The sequence below is a fragment of the Pteropus vampyrus genome, unplaced genomic scaffold, assembly GCF_000151845.1.
Source record: "Pteropus vampyrus isolate Shadow unplaced genomic scaffold, Pvam_2.0 Scaffold2, whole genome shotgun sequence".
Lineage (NCBI taxonomy): Eukaryota > Metazoa > Chordata > Mammalia > Chiroptera > Pteropodidae > Pteropus > Pteropus vampyrus.
In genome coordinates, this window is record NW_011888783.1 from 25,699,895 (window position 1) to 25,721,843 (window position 21,949).

Sequence of the window (21,949 nt, forward strand, 5' to 3'; positions counted from 1 at the left end):
AAAAAAAATTCTTACCTTCTAAATCCTCTTTCTCGAAGTGCGTTTTGAGAATAGAACGAGTTCCGCCCCTATCCACAACTGCTTCTTCATCATTTCTCTGTAGAATGGGAAGAAAGAGATTAAATGATAGTACCTATATTCTCTTAATTTCAGAAAATAAATTTTAATATGATTTAATATTTTACAGGATTAATTCAGTCACTTTAACCTACTTATATATGACTATTCTATTTAAGTATCAAGGGTTAGTTTAAAAAGGAGGCCAAAATTAATTTGACCACATATTCAAAGAAGAAATATCATTTGATTTTCCATATAACTGAAGGCAGTCAAACATTCCAGTTGGCATTATTTATTAGTGAGATGAAAAACAGATAAAGTTATCTGGTCAATGTACTAACATGCATTTTTGTCTCTGATAAAAAACATTCTTTTTAACAAGATGACATTTTGAACTATACTAGAAAAATATAAAAAGCATTAGTTTTAACACCACTAATGCCTGGTAGGGTGAAATAATTCCACTGCCATTAGAAATCGGGTTGTTGAGAACCTAATCCCTTGAAGCAATTACTAGCAATTATTAGGTAAACTACAATTCTAATTACTTTGCTTCAATATAATGCATTTTACCCAAACTAAACTTTAAATTACAATCATGTACATTAAACTTTCCTTCAGTTTCTTTCTCTCTCTCTTTTTTTAACCTATTTAGAATGGCCGGGGAGAGGCTCTGTCTTCTGTATATTGTACACACTCAAAACAATATGCTCACTGATTTTGATACTCAATAAAATGATAGGGGGAGGAATGAGTATAATCTATTTTGACCATGTGAGAATGAACAAAATACTGAATGAAGTGAAATACTGTTTACTTTCTACTTTTATCTAATTGTGAACACCTATGTAAAATTGCCTTAAAAGTGAACGCTAAGCACAAAAGGAGAGATGAAAAGGTATATTGGTAGACTAAAGATAAACGAATCTTCCAAGATCTATTTCTAAGACTATCTTAGTATATGGCTATTAGAAAAGTAAAAGATTTTTGTTCCTTATTTGCAAGCTTTTTGATCCTGAACATAATCTTGATAGAGATTTAGCCTCCCGTGTTTTGTAATCAGTATTTTCAACTGTAGGATTATAGACAACATATTTCAACCTAGAAAGATCAGTTCTCATGTGCTTTACATGCAGCAAAGTATACACTAGAAAGACATGTTTTTAACTCTGTAGTCCTTTAGCTTTCTGAAAACATGTGCTGAGACAGTCAGGACAAAGTGTTTGAAATCAGAGTTAAAAAAAAAACCTACGGTATGAATGAGAGAAGAAATGAAAATGAAGATGGGATTCAGAGCCCATTGCTCTTCTGTCTGGCAAAGTTTTAAAAATCTGTTGGTTTGAGCAATAATAGCAATTGATAAAAACTAAATACAGGATTTATATAATATTCCTAAACCTGACAAATAGTAGTTTCAGCCTATTTAGAATCTGTTCTTGATACATTTACAAATCAAATGTATCCTCTGCAAGACATATTCAAATGTATGTCACATTGGAATGCACCTCTGGTCTCTGGGGTGTTGTTAGGAAGAATGCCAAATGCTAAGTCATGTATTCATGTTCAAAGGTCATTATTCCACTGTATTTCACAATGGCAGCCTCTTAAATCAATTGCAAAACAGAAAGCTTTACATAGAATATATGAAGATGTTTTCCCCTATACAATAAAATATTTCATTTTGATTTCAAGGACCTGAATCAATTTTAAGCTTATATAAAATGGTTTGTCTCTGTATTTACATAAAGTATGTATACTGTTCAATATAAAAGACAATTTTATTGATTAGCTAATGTGACCATATTATGGTAGAATAAAATTTTGCAACAGAAGCAGGAAAATGTAAATGGGAAATTGTTGATTATTTAATTACTATAAAAATTGCAAGTAGAAGTGACCTAGTTTTAGTATTTTTCTGAAAGAAAAAAACTAGAACCTAGAATATGAATGTAACTCAATATAAGTGACATATTTTGTGGATTCACATACATTATCCAATTTAAATACTCTCTGGATGTTCCATAGAAACATCAAATGTATAATCTTTGAGGCTGAAAATTACCAAGATACAAATTAATATTAATGCATAAACTGAACTTCTTCTACTTTGCTTATAGTTCAAAAGACCATTTCAATATTATTCAAGACTTTTTAATAGACTATTTCCTTTCCTCCTTATTACCAAGAGCAGACAAACACAGGATGTGATGAAGGGAATGCAGAGGGACACATGGCACGTGGTACCAGTCTATGTTGTAATCCCAATACACAAGTAAAATAAGTTATTTTATTTTATACTATCAGTATCTTGAACATCAAATACATTAATATCCCCTAATTTCCAAATGTATTTACTCATTTAGGGACAAATTTTAGTACTACAGAGGAAGAGAACATATAAATGTGTTACACTGCCTCTCAATACAATTTACCTTTGCTACTATTTACTATTGGGTAAACATTTGTTAAGATGATTGATTCCAGTAAATAAGACAGGACAATGCTTTAAAAATTTTTTGGACATGACCCACAGTGAGAAATATATTATACATCCCAACATAATCACATATTCGTAGATATGTAGTCAAAACAAAAGTTTCACAAACCAACATTTACCCTTACTGTAAACAATGTACTCTGATATTTTTTTATTCCAGGGTGTTCTATTTCATTTAAAAATACTAGTCACTACCCATTAAATTTATTTCAGGACTTAAAAATGGGTTGTGGACTGCAATTTGAAAATCGTTGGTATAGACTATGGCTCTGGAACAGAGTAATAGTAACTCATTCACACAGAAGTCACGTCTTAAGTCTATTTATGTAAGCCTCTAACCAAATGAACACATAATAATGTTTTACTTTTCAAATCAATGTTTTCAATTTCTGAAGCTTCTATCAAATTTAGGGACATATTATTATAATTGCATAAATAACATATTTTTTTGCTGAACTATTTTGACTTTGTTTTTCCTTATACCAGGAGAGTAACAGCTTGTTCTTCCTAGTTCCACTGAAGTATATATCTCCAATGCCTTCTTCCCAAGAAAGAAGGGGGAAAAAAATAGTTTTATCTGTGATCCTCGCTAGTTAAACCCTGCTTATGACTAAATTGAATTTGCATTGAGCTATTTTAAAGGCAAACTCCATGTGACTGGCATAACCCAAATGCATTCTATAATTTTTCTCAAATTTGATTGCATCAAAACATTAAGACATTTTTGTGTTGGATCTCAATGTATATAAATGTAAATTGGGAATATATCTATCTCCAAAAAAAAGCTTTTAAAGAGAAGAATTTTGTTGTTATTGTTATTTTAACTGAACAATTATTAGAAAAAGCAGAAAAAAAGGGCTTTCTATCTCAGCTCTCACATTTGAAGTGACCGAACCAGCACATTCCCTCATGAAAGAGCAACCAATATGGGCCAGCACATTTAAGTGTTAAAATATTCAGATAAACATATCAACAAATTCTTCTAGAATTATTTGTAAATATCATTAAGCACTCTATAAATATGTAAAAAAAATGCATTTTTCTGATTTACTATAATCTTGAGCGCAGTCTTCAATGAAATAAACTTTTCTAGTTTTATAAGCCAAAATCTAACAGTAATCCCATGAGCAGGAAAATTCACTTTTTCATGTCCTCTTGATAAATTCTCATCTCATATGAGAATGGATTAATAGAGAAGAAAGTAACTCATTTCCAATTCAGACTATTCTTCCCTAGAATTATTTATCATAACAATTTTTTTAAAGCAATCACTTTTTCTGCCTTCTATTAGGTATTAGGATAATATGATGTGTTGTATATTCTCCATTAGCCATAACTGATCCACTCTGCAGTCTTCTCCTCTAGAGTTCAGCCAATAAGATATAATGACAGACAACTGGAGAGAGGGAGGAGATAGACATGGGCCCTGTTTGGTCATAGCTGGGCAATAGCTGTGTTCCTCCATCAAAGACCAAAACTCTTATCATGTGACTCTTCTACAGCTATAGATCTTCCCAGTTTGCATTAACTGTTCCCACACCTTGCTCTTTAGGGCGAGAAGGATTGACAGTTTGTGGCTGTTGCAAGTTGCTGGGATTTTACTAACCCTAGTTGATTTCCCTTTATCCTGCCTATATCTTTATTTTTTTTTAAGTTGGCTTTCATTTTAAGTCAATTTACAAAACTGTCAAAATATAACAATAGCTTTTGATTAATTTCTTATATTTTAAACTGCAATTACAAATTGAATAGGTTCTTTTTCCTTTATAGATATTTCTACTACCTGATTGCAAATCTTTTCAATTACTTAATAATTTTTATAAAACTAATAAACTAAACATAAAAATGGTGAATCTTAAATTCTCATGTTATTACAGTAATTTACATAAAATTGTGTTTATCCTAAAAAAAAAATCACATATCTTTAAAAATAGTCCCTACATTAAACTCTTTACCACCTACTGAGTGACCATCTGTTTTCTGCTATGACCCTGACCTATACATATATATCAGGTTTATTTTAATGACCATAAATCCATGACATCTAATTTTGTAGAGATGTACATACAACAAAAGGGCAACCTATGTACTAAGATATATCAAAGAAAAATACCAAAAAAATACTACTGAGTGAATAGCAGAGGGAAAAAATTCTGGGGAAGAGACTCTGAATCAAAGAACTCAAAAACATGATTAAAACAAGAATGCTTAGTTTCTTAAAGAAATGAAAAAGAGAGTAAACTTCTGGATGTGTGAAAGGGGGTACAAAAGAGTAAAATATAAGTATTTTATGAATTAGTTAAATGCTAATAAAATTATTTAAATAAATATTAATAAAATATAAGTATTTAACACTTGCAAAAAGTATTCTCATAACAAGGAATACCTCTATATTTTTCTACCCTGCAGAAATCAACTTTTAATATTCTCTCAACCTATGGAATAAATATCTTCATCGATGAGTGAAAAATTTCAAGTACTGATTTAAAAAGAGGTAGTAATATATATATATATAAAATATATATTTCTATATATAATATATATGTATTTTATAAACATGAATTGAGAGCTAGCTTTTGAAGTGTTATTATTTTAAAAGACTCCAAACTTGTCAGTTCTTATTAATGTTAAAATACCTCATAGAAAGCTACAGCTGATTTTATTCATTTCACTAACGTTAAAACATGTATTTTCCAACCTTGTAACATCTCACCACATTATTTACATACTCTGCTTTAATAATGTGTTGTTACTGTTTTAACTTCTTGGTTTTCTTATCCATATCCTCATTACCTTGTATTTTAAATTATGAAATAAAGAAAATTGAACATTAACATTTAGATTCAATGTTAATATTCAACATATGCATCCATATTTATTCTGTAGGTATTCCATTTTTTTCATTACCAAGTAAGCTAAAATATTATACAAATATAAAAGGTCAACTCTTTAACCTCTAATTGTATTATGCTGTATTAAATAAAGTAATAGACATAAAAGCATCAGCTTAGAGATTTATATATCATAAGAGTTCAATAAATACTAGCTCAACTGGAATCTAAGCATAAGTAAAGCAGAACTTTGAATTTCACTTAGTATGTTGTATTTTCATAAAATAAATGAACCCTTCTAGTTTTACTAGCATATTACTTTAAAATTAGGTATTTAATTTCTGGTATCTACTCTAAAATATAAATCATACCATCTCACAGTAATATGAGTTAAATCTATCTTATACATTGCATTAATTAAATCATATGAAATGTATTTATTATAAAGTAGCTCAATAAATCACTCTTTTTACTGCCTTATGTACTTTTAATAAAAGCAGTTGAGTTTTCTTTCTAAAGTATCTGATTGAGAAGGTGGCAATTAGGTTTCATTTTCCTATGCAAAGTCAATGTGTTATTTAATATTTACACATATAAGAAAAAATAGAACTGAGAATAAGAATTGGAGAGTAAAACCTTCTGTCCTAGGAACAGCACTAAGAAGGCATAAACTACATCATCATGTAAAAACTTCAAGACTTTTCTCATCTATTTACTTAGAAAACTCCACTCATTCAAACTCTAAAGACCAGTTAGGGAACTACACGGTTAGGTCAAGGAAGTTCATTGACTGACATGAAATATTCCAGAGTCAAGTTCAGGGTTGAAAGTTTCAGGGGTGGAAGTTCTCCAATGATAAGCTATTTCTGCCTCAGAATTAATTTCATCATAACATACAGTATTATACTTATTACTGCTACTGTGACCTAAAGAATATGATCTCTCCTAGTGAGCCTAAAATCTGATGGTTAAGGATAACAAGTGTTTGATATGTTAAGAACAGTTTTAATTAGCCAAAAGTATTTTGAAGGGTGGTGATATCTATATAATTAATTTCCTGCCTTATTTTCCTACCCTATCTTCCACATTTGTTTGTTTTAAATTCTGAACTTGATTCTTGTCTTCTTAAGAATCCTTCTAGAGTCTCAGTTCTGCCTATGAACCAGATTTTGTACCCAGAAAATGATGTTAACGGCTGCTATATTTCCTTACTGCTGTCTCATGCTGTCTTTAATTTCTTCATATTGCTTGCTCATAAACGCCCTACGAGATTCCATCTGTCTTATATTCCTTTCTTCATTTGTCCTGCTGTGTTCTTCCTTAAGCATCTGCCACAATCCCATGAGCTAGTTTGGTGTTCAAGTACAAGTTTTTACTGGTATGACCTATCCCTCATTTAGGAGGTCGACAAAAAAGCAGTGGTGGATAAATGCTGAGAAGGTATGTGGGTCCACATGCCACCTGGATTCAAATTGTGTTTCAGTTAATTCATAGCTGTGTGACTTTAGGCAGCTTATGTAATTTCTCTGTGTCTTGAGTGACTTATTAACACGAGAAGTTCTTGAATATACCAAGCATGTATTAAGCTCCCAATCAATGTTATTTACATTGTCATTTGTACTATCGAGGCCACAAAAATAAATAAGACATGGTTACTCCCCTCAAAGAGCTTACAGACTTCATGTGAAGTACAACACACAATGGTAGTGTAAAAGAAATTCATACGGGTGACACTCAACCAAAAAGTTCATTTTTTTGTCCAAGAAAGTCAGTAAAGACTCCATTAAGGGATACACTTGAGCTGATTTTTAAAATATCAATATATCTTTGTAGACAGACAAAGGTGCACAGTGGTAGTTTGTCTTAAGTATCAAAACAAGAGTCTAGTTATTTGAATAAGTGAAAGACATTAGTGGGACTTAAAGTGGAACTAACTTGATACTAAACTACCAGGATACTGTTTTAGTTCTCCTTACAATACAAATGCCTGGAAAGAAAACTTCTAAAACCTGGGACAGGAATAAAAATCTTGATGTAAAAAAAGCAGAACTTCCAGAAATTATAATAATTTGTAAATATAGATATATTTAATTCTTAAAATTAAAAACTTCACGGATAGGTAAAACAGTAGACTATACAGATAATATAAGAATTAGAAAACTGGGGAAAATATCTGAAAAAATTTCAGAGTATAGAACAGAATGACAAGAACATGAAAAATATAGATAATATTTAAGTGGAGGATAATATGATAAAGTCTAACATATACCTAACTGAAGTTCTAGAAGACAGAAAAGACGAACTAATGAAAGAAACCAGAAGACAATAAAATAATATCTTCAGGTTACTAAGGAAAAAAATTGTTACTCTAGAAGTAAATATCAAGCTAAGCTAATATTTTTGAAAGACACTTCAGACAAACAGAAACTGGGACAATTTATCAACACCATATCCTTTATAAAGGAATTTCTAAGTATATATTTCAGGATGAAATAAAATGATCCCATAAAGGATGTCTGAAATGCAAGGAGGATTCCTGAGCCAAAAAAGTAAAGGACATAAACAAATATTTTTTAAAAAATATAAATAAAAATAAGATGAGTTTAAAAATCAACTCCATGATTTCTAAGATCCTTTCTATTACGGACAATACTTGAATTTTTGTATAATAACCCTGTTTCCTACTTCAATGTAAGAGTCATTTTTTGTCTGTATTCGAGTACCTATTTGTGATTTAGCCTAAGACAATAACATTTATAATCCTCTCATATGTCAATACCTTCCTCCATTCCTGCCACCTTAAATCCTGATATTTTTACTGATATATTCAAGACTTGCAGGAGACATAAGTATCAATTATAGGAAAGGGATAAAGGTATACATATACATTTTTAAGGTATATATATATATATTTTAAATAAAACTAGCAATTTGTATCTTTTCCATCATTAATTAAGACGTTCTTTACATTATAAGAGTCTATAACATTAGAGTTCTACACAAGTATTTAGCCTTCTTATCATAAATTAGGACAGTTCTGAATTGGCCTACATATACAATAGTGAACTATATAAATTATTTAAACTGAAAGAAGCTCATAGTTTCTATACTTTAATGATTTATAGGTGAATTAGACTTGAATATTCAATAATTTGCAAACTAAAAATGGAAAGAAGTTTCCCAACATAGGAAAACCAATAAATCAAGCCACAACGAGAATGATAAAATATTTGTAAAGCATTATGGGTTAAATAAACAAGGAAATTTCAAGATTTTTAGATAACTAAATGGTACTGAGTAAATAAATAAAACATTAGAAGGTGAACTTCAATAATAAAACAAGTAGTAAAACAGATATTTCAGGTATATGCTTGAGTTATGAAAGTGTAGTATTTAAATAATTAATTTAAAAATTAAAGTAAGCAGGTCTAACCAGTTCAACGATTTTTTTCTTTAACCTCAGTGATTATTAGTCATGTTTTTCATATCATTAATAAAGTGGTAGAAATCTTAGTCATGCAATTTACTAAATATTGACTTCTATTACATTTAACAGCAACTTTAAGCAAAGTGATTTTCCTAGTTATATAAATGCCAAAATATGGGAGAAGGAATGGGGAAAGGCCACTTTATTTCTTTTCCCTTTTAGATCCCAAAAAAAAAAAAAAAAAACAAACCAAACAAACAAGAAAAAAATTGTGCTCTTAATTTTTTTAATTATCTCAAACTTCAAGAGATATGTAGAGAAAAAATAAAAATACCCTAATCATGTGGGGAAATGTAATTAGATTTGAAATGGCAAATGAAAAAAAAGGAAAAGGACAAGTAAAAATGTATAACACTCTTGGTAAATAACTTTTTAAATTTATTTATTTATTTATTCCCTTCACAAGACCAAAAATATCTACTATTCGAATTAAATTTGTGTATAATTGAGATATATTTCTTCTACTACTTAGAAGAATTAATCTCCAATTATTTATTTTTGCTTTCATTACTTTTGTTTTTGATGTCAAATGTAAAAAAAAGATCAATGGCTTCTATTTTTTATGTTAGAAGTTTTCCTTAGAAGTCTCATGATCTTTGGTTCTGTGCTCATATTTAAAAGTATGAAACTAAAAAGCTAATTAAAGCCATAAGTATGAATACGGCTTGTCAATTTTGAGCATACCATGAAATAATTTGGTTTGGCTATTTCTTTGGGGAAACTTGATGTCAATATGTCTGAGACTTTCCTCTTAAGCTTATTAGATTCCTGTCTGGTATATGAAGGTCTGGCTACCAGCTTTCTAGGAGCAATATGGAGAGAAAGAGTTGAGATCACAGCATTCTTACTGAATCCAACTGTTTTTAATATGGTGCTTTCTGACCTTAACTGTACCTAGGTTATTCAGTCTATAAAGATTCTGTTTAATCCTCTCCATAAAACAAAACTCCAGTCTACTGCTGGAGTAGAGGTGGGATATTTGCCTAGTTGGCTGAAGTGAAGAAGGAAGATCTGGAAATGTGATTGAATTTTAATGCAATACTATTTACTTTAACAGCTTGATACTCTTTCAGAGGTACCTGGTGTCTTTTTAGGATGCTTCAGTGTTAACTGGATTGGTTCTCACTGCCAGTTTACAATTCTGTTTTCTCAGGTAGCCAAGTTACCTGATATTTTCCTTCTGCATTTTTTGCTCACAAAATCTTGTCACTGGGTTTTTCCTATCCCATTCTTCCCACTTTCATTTAGTTTCGGTAGAGGGAAAGGGTTAAAAAATACATTTGGACTTTTTAATAGAATTTGGGGAGAAAGGAAAAGTAGCTGTGTGTATTGTATCTGATAGTTTACCTAAAGTCTCTTTATTTTACTTCATCTTTAACTCTCCTACATTTTCAGAACATATCAGCAAAGGTAATATAGTCATATTACTATTATTCTACTACTAATATTTATTCTGCTACTATTATAGTTCACTGTAATTGTTAACACATATTTTTAATCTCCAGTAACCTCTGAATGAGCATCAGAAACTTTTTTTCTTCAATTTATATAACATAGTCTACTTATTGAGTCAATATTTACTAATCATTTAACATGTGCCAGAAATCTATACTAGGCCATGGGGCTACTAAATTAAAAGATACACTTGCCTTTTAGGATTTCACATTTTAAGTGAAATGACATACAAGGATTTTTCAAATGTTATACTAGAGGTAAGCTTAGTATTCTAAAGAATATATAAATGACTACCTAATCTCACTAACTAATGCTTAAACTAAGCCTTAACAGACAAATAGGATTATCAAGGTGAATAAGAAGAACATTCTAGGTAATTGGTAATTACCTAGAATTACTGACTTCGAAAGATATAAATCCCCACTCTTTTTAATTTGACAGGCTTTGGGGTTTTTTTTTAGACATCACAAATGATTACAACATTCTGGTGAGGAAAACATTAATACTACTGCTTTTACTGTAATTTTTTATATGAGGAAATTAAGATACATTCAAAAATTATAGGAAGGCAATGGCAGGGCAAGAAGTAAGTAAAATTTGGTTTTCTGATTCTCATATAAATGGTCAATCACTGGATAATTCTAACTCTACATTCTGAAACTTAATCCCTTAGCTGTTTGATTTTTCTCAGTGTTGTATATAATTGCAGTAACAATAAGAACTAACATTCATTATGTGGTTTACAATGTGCCAGGCACAGTGCTAGAAATTGAAATACTTTTACTCATTAAAAATCTTCCAAAGAGATGAGTATTCTGAGATGTAAAGAGGCTAAAAAACTTTCCCAGGAACTCTTAGCTACTAAGAGGAAGAGGTGAAGTTTGAAGGCAGGTCAATACTCTTAAGCAATAAGCTACACTACAAAGGTATTACATTAGTACAGCATAACATCAAAAATTTCTTAATTTAACTTTAAAACACTTCAGAGTCTGGTCAAAGTCTACTTATACACCTCAGCTAATATGAATTCATAATGGTTTCCTAAGTGACCTAGGACATTGTTTTTCCCTGAATATTTCATACTCATTCCCCATTTTTCTATTTGACAAAAATTTATCAAGTAGTTACCATGTGTCAGGCACTGTATTGGTGCTGGCTTTAAAGAAATAAAAGGTGCTACCTTTGCCCTTAAACAGTTCATAGTCAGGACAGGAAAATCAATGACTACGATAGAGCATGTATTGTGCTTTAATTAGGTAAATACTGGAATTCAGAAGAACATAAGGAAAAAACAACTAATTCACTCTGAAGGGGCAATAAAATGTTTCAAAAGGAGGTGATGCTCAATCGAAATAAATCTTGAAGCATAAGAAAGAGTTAGCCAGGCAAAAACAAAGAGACATGAGGAGTCAAAAGCTCTATAGGCAAAGAGGACAGCATTTACAAAGGCTTGAGAGAGTCTGTCTCTCTCTAGTAGAATTTAGACTAGGTTTAACTAAGAATGGCTGTGTTTAAATGGCACTACCTCATTCCTCAAAAAATTAAAAATAGAACTGCCACATGATCCAGCAATCCCACTCTTGGATATATATCCAAAGGAAATAAAATCACTATCTCAAAGAGATATCTGCACTCCCATGTTCATTGCCACATTATTCACAATATCCAAGATATGAAAAGAACAAAAGCCCATCGATGGATAAATGGATAAAATTAATACAATGGAATATTATTCAGCCATGAGTAAGAAGGAAATCCTGCCATTTGTAAAAACATGAATAGACTTGAGGGCATTATGCTAAGTAAAATATGTCAGAATGAGAAAGACAAAAATTGTATATTCTCACTTATCTCAACTCTGAAAATTATCTTAAAGGTAATGAGGAGCCTTAGAATGAGTTTAAGTAGTCAAATGCCTGTTTCTGGTTTCCATTTCAGAAAGAGTACTCCTGGCAGCTGAGTGGTGAGCAAGTTGCTTCAGGGATGGGCTATGAGAAGAAAAAGAAATACCAATTAAGAAATGATTACAATAGTCCAGCTGAGAAATTGATGTGAATTCACAGTGAGGTCAAGACAAAGGGGAATGGAAAGAAAGGGTAAATTTTGGACTCCTTAGAAGAAACAATCTACATAACTTGGTGAGTAACTGGATCTAAGGTAATGATAAAGAAGTTGAAAATTATTATAAGGTAATCATGCTAGGAAAAACAAAGAGGTATTGAAGAGAAAATAATAAGTTTAATTTGGAACATACCAAGTTTGAAACATTTATAAAATAAATGAGCAGAGATGTCTAACAAGATGCAATGTCTGGAACACTAGACAGAGGTTAAGATGTAGATTTGATCTACAGATTTAGAATTTGTCACCATGTAAAGCAGAATTTCTCAATTTTGGCTGCCCATTAGATTCACTTGGGAAGCTTTTTGTAAATATAGGGCTTTATCTCCACAGACTTTACTTAGTACTTCTAAGATAAGCTTGGAACATTAATGTTTCTAAAAAGCTAAATATTTTGGGTGGTGAATACACAATGCAATGTATATATGACATATTATTGAATTATACACTTGAAACCTATATAATTTTATTAACCAATGTCACCCCAATAAATTTAATTTTAAATAAGCTAAATATATAATTCTGATGCACAGTCAAAATTAAGAATCATTAGTGGGTAATTTAAGTCATGAGTATAGATTAGATATGTAGTTTTCAAACAGTATGTTGCACCAATTAGGGGATATTGAGAAGAAATTATCAGAAATATTATAATAACTATAACTTATTTAGAATCTACAGCAGGAATTACGCTAATGACTTTAAATATATGAATTACAGTGAAAGAGAAATCAGAAAGAATATAATGCAAGTCAATGACAGTCATGTCACACTTCTACCATGGTCTTCCATGGCAGTTTCAATTTAAATGATGTCTCCCATCTCAATTTGGCATTTAGAGTACACTAACTTATACATGGCTATCTAATTCAGGTGTATATAACTTTAAACAGTATAACACACTAGTTAAGAGCAAGAGCTCTAGTAAGCTAAACTTTCTGGTTTGAATCCCATGTTATCCTTTCCTTTGCTGGCAATTTTGAACCTAGGTAAACTACTTAGTTTCTTTTTCAGTATACTATATATAATTAAAGTATAATGTGTATATATATATATACAAACATAAATAATATGTGTGTGTATACATGTATATATATTATACCTTATGTATGCTATAAGGTAAGTTCCTTGAAGGGGTGGATTTGTTTTATATCTTTTGTAGCTTTCTCATTATAATTCCAGAAATTAGCATATTAGTATCTCCATTCTACAGATGACAAAACTGAGGAAAGATAAATTAGGTAACATTCCTAAAATAAACATTGTCAGTAATGTAGAAGATATGGGATCCAAACGCATCCAGCTCTTAGCAACTGTGCTGTACTGCCTCCTTCAATAATATACAACAGACTCATTAAATTCTTATTTGATTGAATAAAATTTGAGGGGGAAAAAGGGTATGACTAGATGGTACACATTTATATGCAGCACATTTTGCAGTGCATTTCATTGAAACCAGGCTCTGCTGCCTTTTAAAACAAAAGTCTTGATAAAGGAATATTCAATTATCTTTTTTAACTTATTTTTATCTATATTCCTGTATTATCATTTTTTAAAAGGCTTGGGTGATAAAAAGATCACTAAAGTCTTTTATCTGCTTTTTGAGGAAAAAAAATGTTTAATGTTTAAATGTTTAAAAGTATTAAAACAATACGAAGCCCAGTGATCTCCAAGGCATCTTCCAGAAATAGGTCTGAGTCTAAACAAGTACTAAAAATTTGTTGGGTATCTACCATATGTATGGCTCTTTCCCAGGCAATGTGAAGTCACAAGGATTAATAAGAACAACTTCACAAGAACTTCTAGAAAATGGGGTTTTCTAATAACGCAGACTTCTACAATAAGAAACAGCATATTCTCAATTACATGGGTTTGCTATTGCTCTAAATATAGAGCCAGAAGAGCAAGTGTGTCTGATTTCATTTTTATTCACACCTGTGGAATTCCCTAAGTTTTACTTCTGACATCCTTTATATGGATAATGTACTAAATAAGTGTATGCGATTCTAATTTTTTAACAATTCCTATGTACAAATATCATCTTCCTGGGCCTGATAACAAAAGTCATATCCCAGCTGTCACATCTAAAGGAAATCTGCTCTTGGATATTACCCAGCTTTTTAACTAACCTCAGGCAGTACTGAAATGCTTCTGATGTATGAAGTAGATTTAAAGGTCATATTAAAAGTATTAGCAGCAAACAGTTTACTTTATTATTTCTAAATGAACAAAGAGCAAAGCTAAAATATCCCTATGACTTCTGTGATTATAAATAGCAATTTCTATTTTCAATTTTACTTAAGACAAAGTCCTTATTATACAAATATTCACCATAGTGACATACATATTCATTGCATTAAAATGATCCCTCCAGATTGTCCTTGGTCTAGGAAATGTCAAAAATAAAGCCAAAGCTAAATCAGATTATCTACCAATAAAATAGAGTTTACATCAGGGACAAGCAGGAGGTCTCTTAGGATCTGAAATCTAGGACTTCTGAGTGGTTGCGGATAGACTGAGAAATGCTCTCACATGCAATTTTGATAATTTTATTAAAATCCTTCATTTTGTTTCTACCCCCTACCTTGTCTACTAGCTACTAAATCTACTCAGGAATTTAATTTTCATTTCCAAAGTCTCAGGAGGGTTAAAGCTCTGAAAGTGACTATAAAATATAGGTACTGCTCTTCGTGTTTTTTATTTTATTTTCTCCCAAGAATAAGTAGATCAGCACAGAAATGTTCTTGGTTTAGAAATCATAATCTAACATTCAAGAATCTATACTATCTGATCTCAGTAAACCTTTCCTGTAGTGGTCTAAATCATCCCACCAGGCTATGGGCAAAATGAAATTCTTCATATTATTTGCTTTCTGCCTCCCTACCTTTGCTCATGTTGATTCTTCTCCCTGAAATGACCTTTCCTCTATCCTGGCCAATCTTTAAGGTCTATCTCTTTTGCTTCCTTTTCCATACTTCCCTACTTCCCCATCTAGCCTCTCTTCTCCTCTCCCCACTAAGCTTGGAATATTCTGCCCATTGAACTCACAGAAGAATAATTTCTGCTTCTTTCATCTCTCTTTTGAATCTTGATGGCACTCACTGCTTTCCACATTCTGTATAGTTACTTGTATTTACAGTTTATGACTCATGATCTGTGACTTCCTAAAGGAAGGGAACCATTGGTCTTTATATCCTTGTCCAGTACTGTGCTTAGCAGAACACTATAAGGTTTTCATGTTTGTCTGTTTGTTTTAACAAATTGCATATTTTGCATATGCTGACATTTGCATGATCCTGTGCCAATTTTGTAGAAATAGCTGCACATTGAGAAAATTGCTCAAGAAAACTAAAATGCAAAGATGTCATAAAAGGTAACACTTAAGCATTTAGATTTCATTCAAATATCAAATTACTCACTTGTACTTAGAAGCTTGACAATTTTTAAGCAAACAAATGTTTTTACATTAAATAATCACAGCAATTTAAAATATTAACCTCTATGAAATAGAAATTTGAAGTTCTATTCATATATATATATATATATATATATATACAGTATTTATAACATATTTCATTTTATTTTTTCATCTGGAATAAAAAATATTCATTAAAAAATTTAATTTAATTTTCAGTAAAGTTGTTTGCCCTGGATAGTTTTCGTGATTTAAAAAATAACTCAGATGATAAAATCTAAGCTATATAACTTCTCTTTATTATTTTCTTTAAACCTTGATATTTACTCATTTTTAATCTTCAATTATAACAAAAAATGACCCAACATTGCTATGAAATTTACCCAATGGCCCAGTAATTTTTCTGTCATGAATATAGTTGGTATAATACAGAAAGGCAGAAGGTCTACACACATAGAATCCTAATAGAATCTTAAATCATCCTAGTAAACAGTTGAAAATAACTTTAAACACAAATTTTTCATCAAGTCACAATTCTTATAGTCAGTTTAATGTTAGAATTTAATCAGAGGTAACATGTTTTTCTTTCCTTGCATTTTTATAACCATCTTTATTTCAGTGTACCATACATTTCTGACTGACCTTTTATTTAATAAGGAGAATGAAGGAGAAGGAATAAAACTAAACTGTATGAATACTATTATGAACACTTGCCAATAGCCCATTCCAGCTCTTAAAATGTATATAATGTCTGTCAACAAATAATGTTGGCAATGATGGCTTAGTATTACCAGGTACTCTTACAAGTGCTTTATATACATTAACTCACTTGATCTTGACAACAACTCTTTGAGGTAGGTACCGTTATTATTCCTATATTACAAATGAGGACATTGATATCCGGCAAGGTTAAGTAACTTGCCCAAGATCACACACCTGGTAAGTGGTATATCTAAGATTTGAACCAAGTAAATTTGGCAGTCTGGATGCTTAATCTCCATACTATACAAACCAGAAGAATTTGCAAATTAATTTTTTATTGCTCTACTGCAAGAAAACAAGAACTTTGGAGACACTGTTGGGCAGCATGCCCCAGTTTGGGGTTCTGGAGAAAACATACTGTTTCAGCATACTGGTATGAAAGAGAAGAGAATAGTGCCTGTATGTCCAACAGCTAGCTGGCTAAAACCTATTTCCGCATGAGTTCCTCCCAGTCCCCTTTCTGAGAGCCTGAGTTGAACCCTATCTCCCCACCCTATTTTATACAAACATCTCTCTAAATGACCTCATCATCATCAAACACTCCCAAACTTGCTACTCTTTATTTCCAAAGTTTAATCCCTATGAAGTCAAAACTCCCTTCCATAATGCATAATTACTTATGCCTAGCCTGGGATAAACTGGAATGGTCACATCCTTGTTTTGAGCTGATTCTTGGGGTCCCTACTTCCACCTCCTGCAAATGTGCTAGATCTACCTTCACTCTCAAAATAAATTAACAACAGTGGTTTATAAAACATATATGGTTATTTTTTTATTCAGTTTATAATGCCCTAATAAAACAAATTATGTTATAAAAGAACTTAACAAAGTTGTCGAAATTATGAAATGTTTAATTATACAGTTTGACCCAGTCTTTATTTCTCTAATACCAAGAAATTTACATGAGAAAAAAAACAGTTATGGGTAACTAATTCTAGGATTTATTAATTTATAAATTAAAACTGATTGCAGCATGCCACCTTTGAAAAGTGAATTCAAAATGTGAGCATAGCTCATGTACATTTTCTTATCACCTCCTTGAAAGTAGGAAACAACTTTTTCTTTTCTGTATTCCTCACAACACTAAATACAGTATCATGCAAATGATCAATTTTCAAAAATTTACTGAGTTGAACAGTTACTCAAATAGCTGTTTATAGACAGCTTACCTTTAGAAACCATTATGATATATAATAAAATGCTTATATAAAATGGTACAGATACAGGCAACCATTGTAAAAAGAAGATGACCAATTGTTACTGGGCAGATTTACAATCAATTTCACCATTCAGAAGTCAAGATCGTCTTGCTGCACAGGAAAAATCAGTTGACATTACATTAAAATGTCTGCAACATTCTAATCAATCTTTACTTTTTAATGCAATGTATTTTGGCATAGCAATAGAGAGAAATCTCTCCTATTTATAAAAGAAACAACAATTCTAAGACAATGATTTTTTTTTTCACCTTACGAAACTTTTGAGATATTCTCATTTGAGTGCCAATAAAGTAACCAAAAAATCTTTATGGTTTGGTTCTTTTGAAAGGTCACAAATACAGTGAAAAATAGCAGAATGCTGTGAAACCAATACTTAGAGGAATCCCAAAGCAATGCCAAGAAACAGAATGTACTCATAATGACTAATACATGCAAATACTGAAAATAAATTCTAACAGATTAAACAGGTTTTGTAGCAACCAAAAGGTATATTCAAATCATTCCAAAACTAATCAAGCTTAAAAATTTGGCAATCTTCCCTACTAATAAGAATATAAGCTGGCTAAGTAGCCTGAGTAACATATAAATTATAGCCAATATCAGTAGGTAAAATTTTTTCAATGTGTTTTTAATTAAAGAATTGAATTAAATCACTGTTTCAGACTTCCACTTTGGTCTTTTGATAAATATATTCATTTTTAATACTACATCATTTCACCATGATGAAGCATTAACTCATAATCACGCTACAAAATCATAAAAACAAAACAATTTTTCTGTCGAGAGATGCTGTAACATTTTATCTCTTTTTGCTCATTTAATATGGAATACCTGCTCAGGTAAATGCCAAGTCTTCTAAAATTGAGACAAAAATATGAATAATATAATAAAATATATTTCCTTCTGAATAATCTGAATGTCAAACACAGGCACAGTTTATAATTACCCAAGCATGTAATTCTGAGGATATGCTACAACAAACCAAAGTTAAATGCATTGTAACTTGATTAGTAAAAATAGTTTAAAATAAAAGAGTAACAGGATAAAATAGATATATAAAAATCCAAATTCTTTGCTGTGACGATTCTCTGCTCTTTGTAGTTAATATGTTTAATGTAGTCAAGTCTTTTCATTTTGAAAATGAAAGTAAACAAATGCAGAATACCTCTGGGTCAAAAGACTTAAACAAGCTTAAATGTTACAAGCTTTCCTTGAAAAAAAATTATTGTCTGCTTTCATCTGTAAGCAACGCCTTAGCAAATATCTACATCATGAGTACCAAGAGCATCAATATTTCAATAAATCTGAGAAATTATTATAACCAGTGCCTTTTAAGACAGTTTGGATACTGAAATATAAATTTCAGGAAATTAGTTTACAGCTCAGATGCTAATAAACATGACTCCACTCATCACACTTGTATTGTTGTGTGGTTGTACACTACAAGTAGCAACATCTATTTCTATGCTCAGGAAATTCCAGATACAAAAATTTTAATATATCACTATAAACTGATAAGTATCCTTATCAGTTTGGACAATGTATGCTATTTTTATCATTCGAAATAAAAGATTCAGTCTGACTATATTCAGGCTTAATCTGGAAAAAATCTGTAAAGCCCCAAACCTTGCTTTGAATCACATACAAAGAATTGTTTTCTGATTCTCTATTTCCCCCCATAAAAGCTATAAAGTAAACTCACACACACACATACATACACACACAGACTCACACATATTTCTAAAATTCATATGGTTTACCTGGTATCTATCATTATAAATATTACTTGCTCAGATATCCTAAGGAAAATGTAATAAGAAACAATTACATGGATTAATATATTCCAAACAAGAAAGAGCTAGGAAAAGCAATAACTCTACAATCTAATAGTTTCATCATAATCCATGAGGTCATACCTGATGACTTAGAGACTGTAAAGGCTCACAGGTTCCAGACTGCATGACCTTTCTATTTCCAGAAACCCCTAAAGATTGCATTTCCTGTCTTACAAAAGATAATCACGGCCATCTCTATGTCTCAGCATCTTCAGGGCTAGTGAAGAAAACATCAAACAGCAGATCTGTCCATCAGTATTTTTTTAAGCCATCATGAAAATATCAAATCATACACTGTTTATCGTCTCCCCTTTGCAGTAAAAACACCCTGTATCAAAGGAGGATGACACAGTTGTATTTGCTGAAGCTGCTAATGCTCTCCGAAAACAGTAAGCTTACTGCTTAGAGCAATTCTGCATCATCAAACAGAGAATGAGCCACATCCTTCAAGTTTCCCACTTCTGCTACTATAAAGATTTCACTTGCCAAGGAGAGTTTGATATTTTTTTGTCTGTCCTTGAAAAATAAGCAATGTTCTTTTTAATTAAGTGTCCAATGTGTTTGCTACAGATATTATATTAAAATAGCAATTTTAAATTATTAGACAGTTTTCTCCATATGTGACTAAACTTTAGTATAATGATTTAACAAGAAAAATTTTATTCTCTTAAAGGAATCTGCCCTCCAAACCATGTACATCAACATTCATCAAACTCATCAAAATTAGAAGTTGTTAAAACTGAAGAATTTTTATTCTGGCAATCTTTGATAATTGTTTATAACAGTAGATAGATAAATAGGTAAATACATATTAACTTTTAATTTTAATTTACCAGGAACTTCATTTTTGTTTTATATCTTCAGACCAACATGCTTCAAATCAAAATGTATTTTTATTTAATATTTTTTTCTAAAGAAAGAGTTTAACATGCAAAAGACAATGTGGTAGTACCAAATTCCAAAAGTGCATGGTAAATCTAGGAATGAAACCTATGTTTATTATTGACATTTTATTGTGATTTTTCATTGTGTCTCATTTGCGATCATCACGGTTCTTATAATGCTTTCTTTTACCACAACATACTAGAATAAGAAAATTTTAAGATTGATAAAGTAGTCTGATAAGAGAACCAATATCCTCTAAAATATATATCTGAACATATTTTCTCTTTACCATGTGACAAAAGATTGTGCTTTGGAAAAAAAATAGACTGCAATTATCATTAATTTAACTGATTTTGAAATTAGAACACCAACTACTATATATTACCCTAAAATAGCTTTCACATTATGGATAGGCTGAATCAATAAACTATTCGTATACCTATGAACACTTTTTTATATACCTGTGAAATAAACTAAATAAAATTTAATGATAGTTAAAGTGCTATAGAGAAAATATTTTAGATAAATGTAGACTAATAACAAATCAGTATAATTTCCCTTCTCCCACTCGCATTAGATGAGCATAATACATATTATCATGGAGACTAGTCAAAATAAGACTGGGCCTCCTGAAAAGGGTGGGTGGGGGAAAGGGAGGATGTTAGTCAAAGTACAAGATGTTGGTCACCAGTTATAAGATGAGTAAGTTCTAGGGATGTAAGGTACAGCACAGTGATTATAGTTAACAATACTGTATTGTATACTCAGAAATTGTACTGTGGTGGTAATCATTCTGCAGTACAGAAGCGTACCAAATATATAAGTATCAAGTCAATGCATTGTACACTTTAAACTTATACAATGTTATCTCATTGTGTCGCAATAAATCTAGGCATTATCTCACAAACTTTATGGAGATAATAGTCTCAATTAGTTAATATGAAAATAAAGAAAAACTGGGCATATGTTAAGGCTTAAATTCAGGATAATTAAACAAAATAGAGTTATCTTTACAAGTTTTCTAGTAATAATAACAAAAACTTAAGGGAAAAAATAGACCTTTCTCATTTCTATACTTATTGACAAAAATATAATACTGTTCCTTAGGGAATACCTAGTATTGTAAAGCAAAGCAACAACTTCTTGAATTGAAGTTATTAAAAGATGGCAAAGGAGAGTAATTTAAAACCAACGTAATTATAAATATGAATTTAGTCTTAATTTTCCTCTGTGACATCTACGGAATGAATGAACCCAGAGAGGGGGAAACATTCTCCCAGCACAATGCTACTTTATTCATACAAAATATGAAACACACAAACATACAAACAGAAAGACAGATTTTTGTAGCCTTAAGAAACCTTCCAAATAGTTATCAGAT

The 21,949-nt window shown here is 30.9% G+C and overlaps 1 protein-coding gene across 1 annotated transcript in view; it reads right to left on the reverse strand.

The window, feature by feature from the left end:
- The window catches only part of SLC4A10 (solute carrier family 4 member 10), a 178,910-nt gene extending 159,065 nt beyond the window's left edge, over nucleotides 1-19,845 (reverse strand). The window contains exons 1-2 of the mRNA XM_023528479.1: nucleotides 19,765-19,845; nucleotides 16-97 (exon numbers count right to left, since the gene is read on the reverse strand). Coding sequence (XP_023384247.1) covers nucleotides 16-97; nucleotides 19,765-19,845 — 163 coding nt within the window. The remainder of the gene's footprint in view (nucleotides 1-15; nucleotides 98-19,764) is intronic.
- Between the last annotated feature and the right edge of the window lie 2,104 nt (nucleotides 19,846-21,949).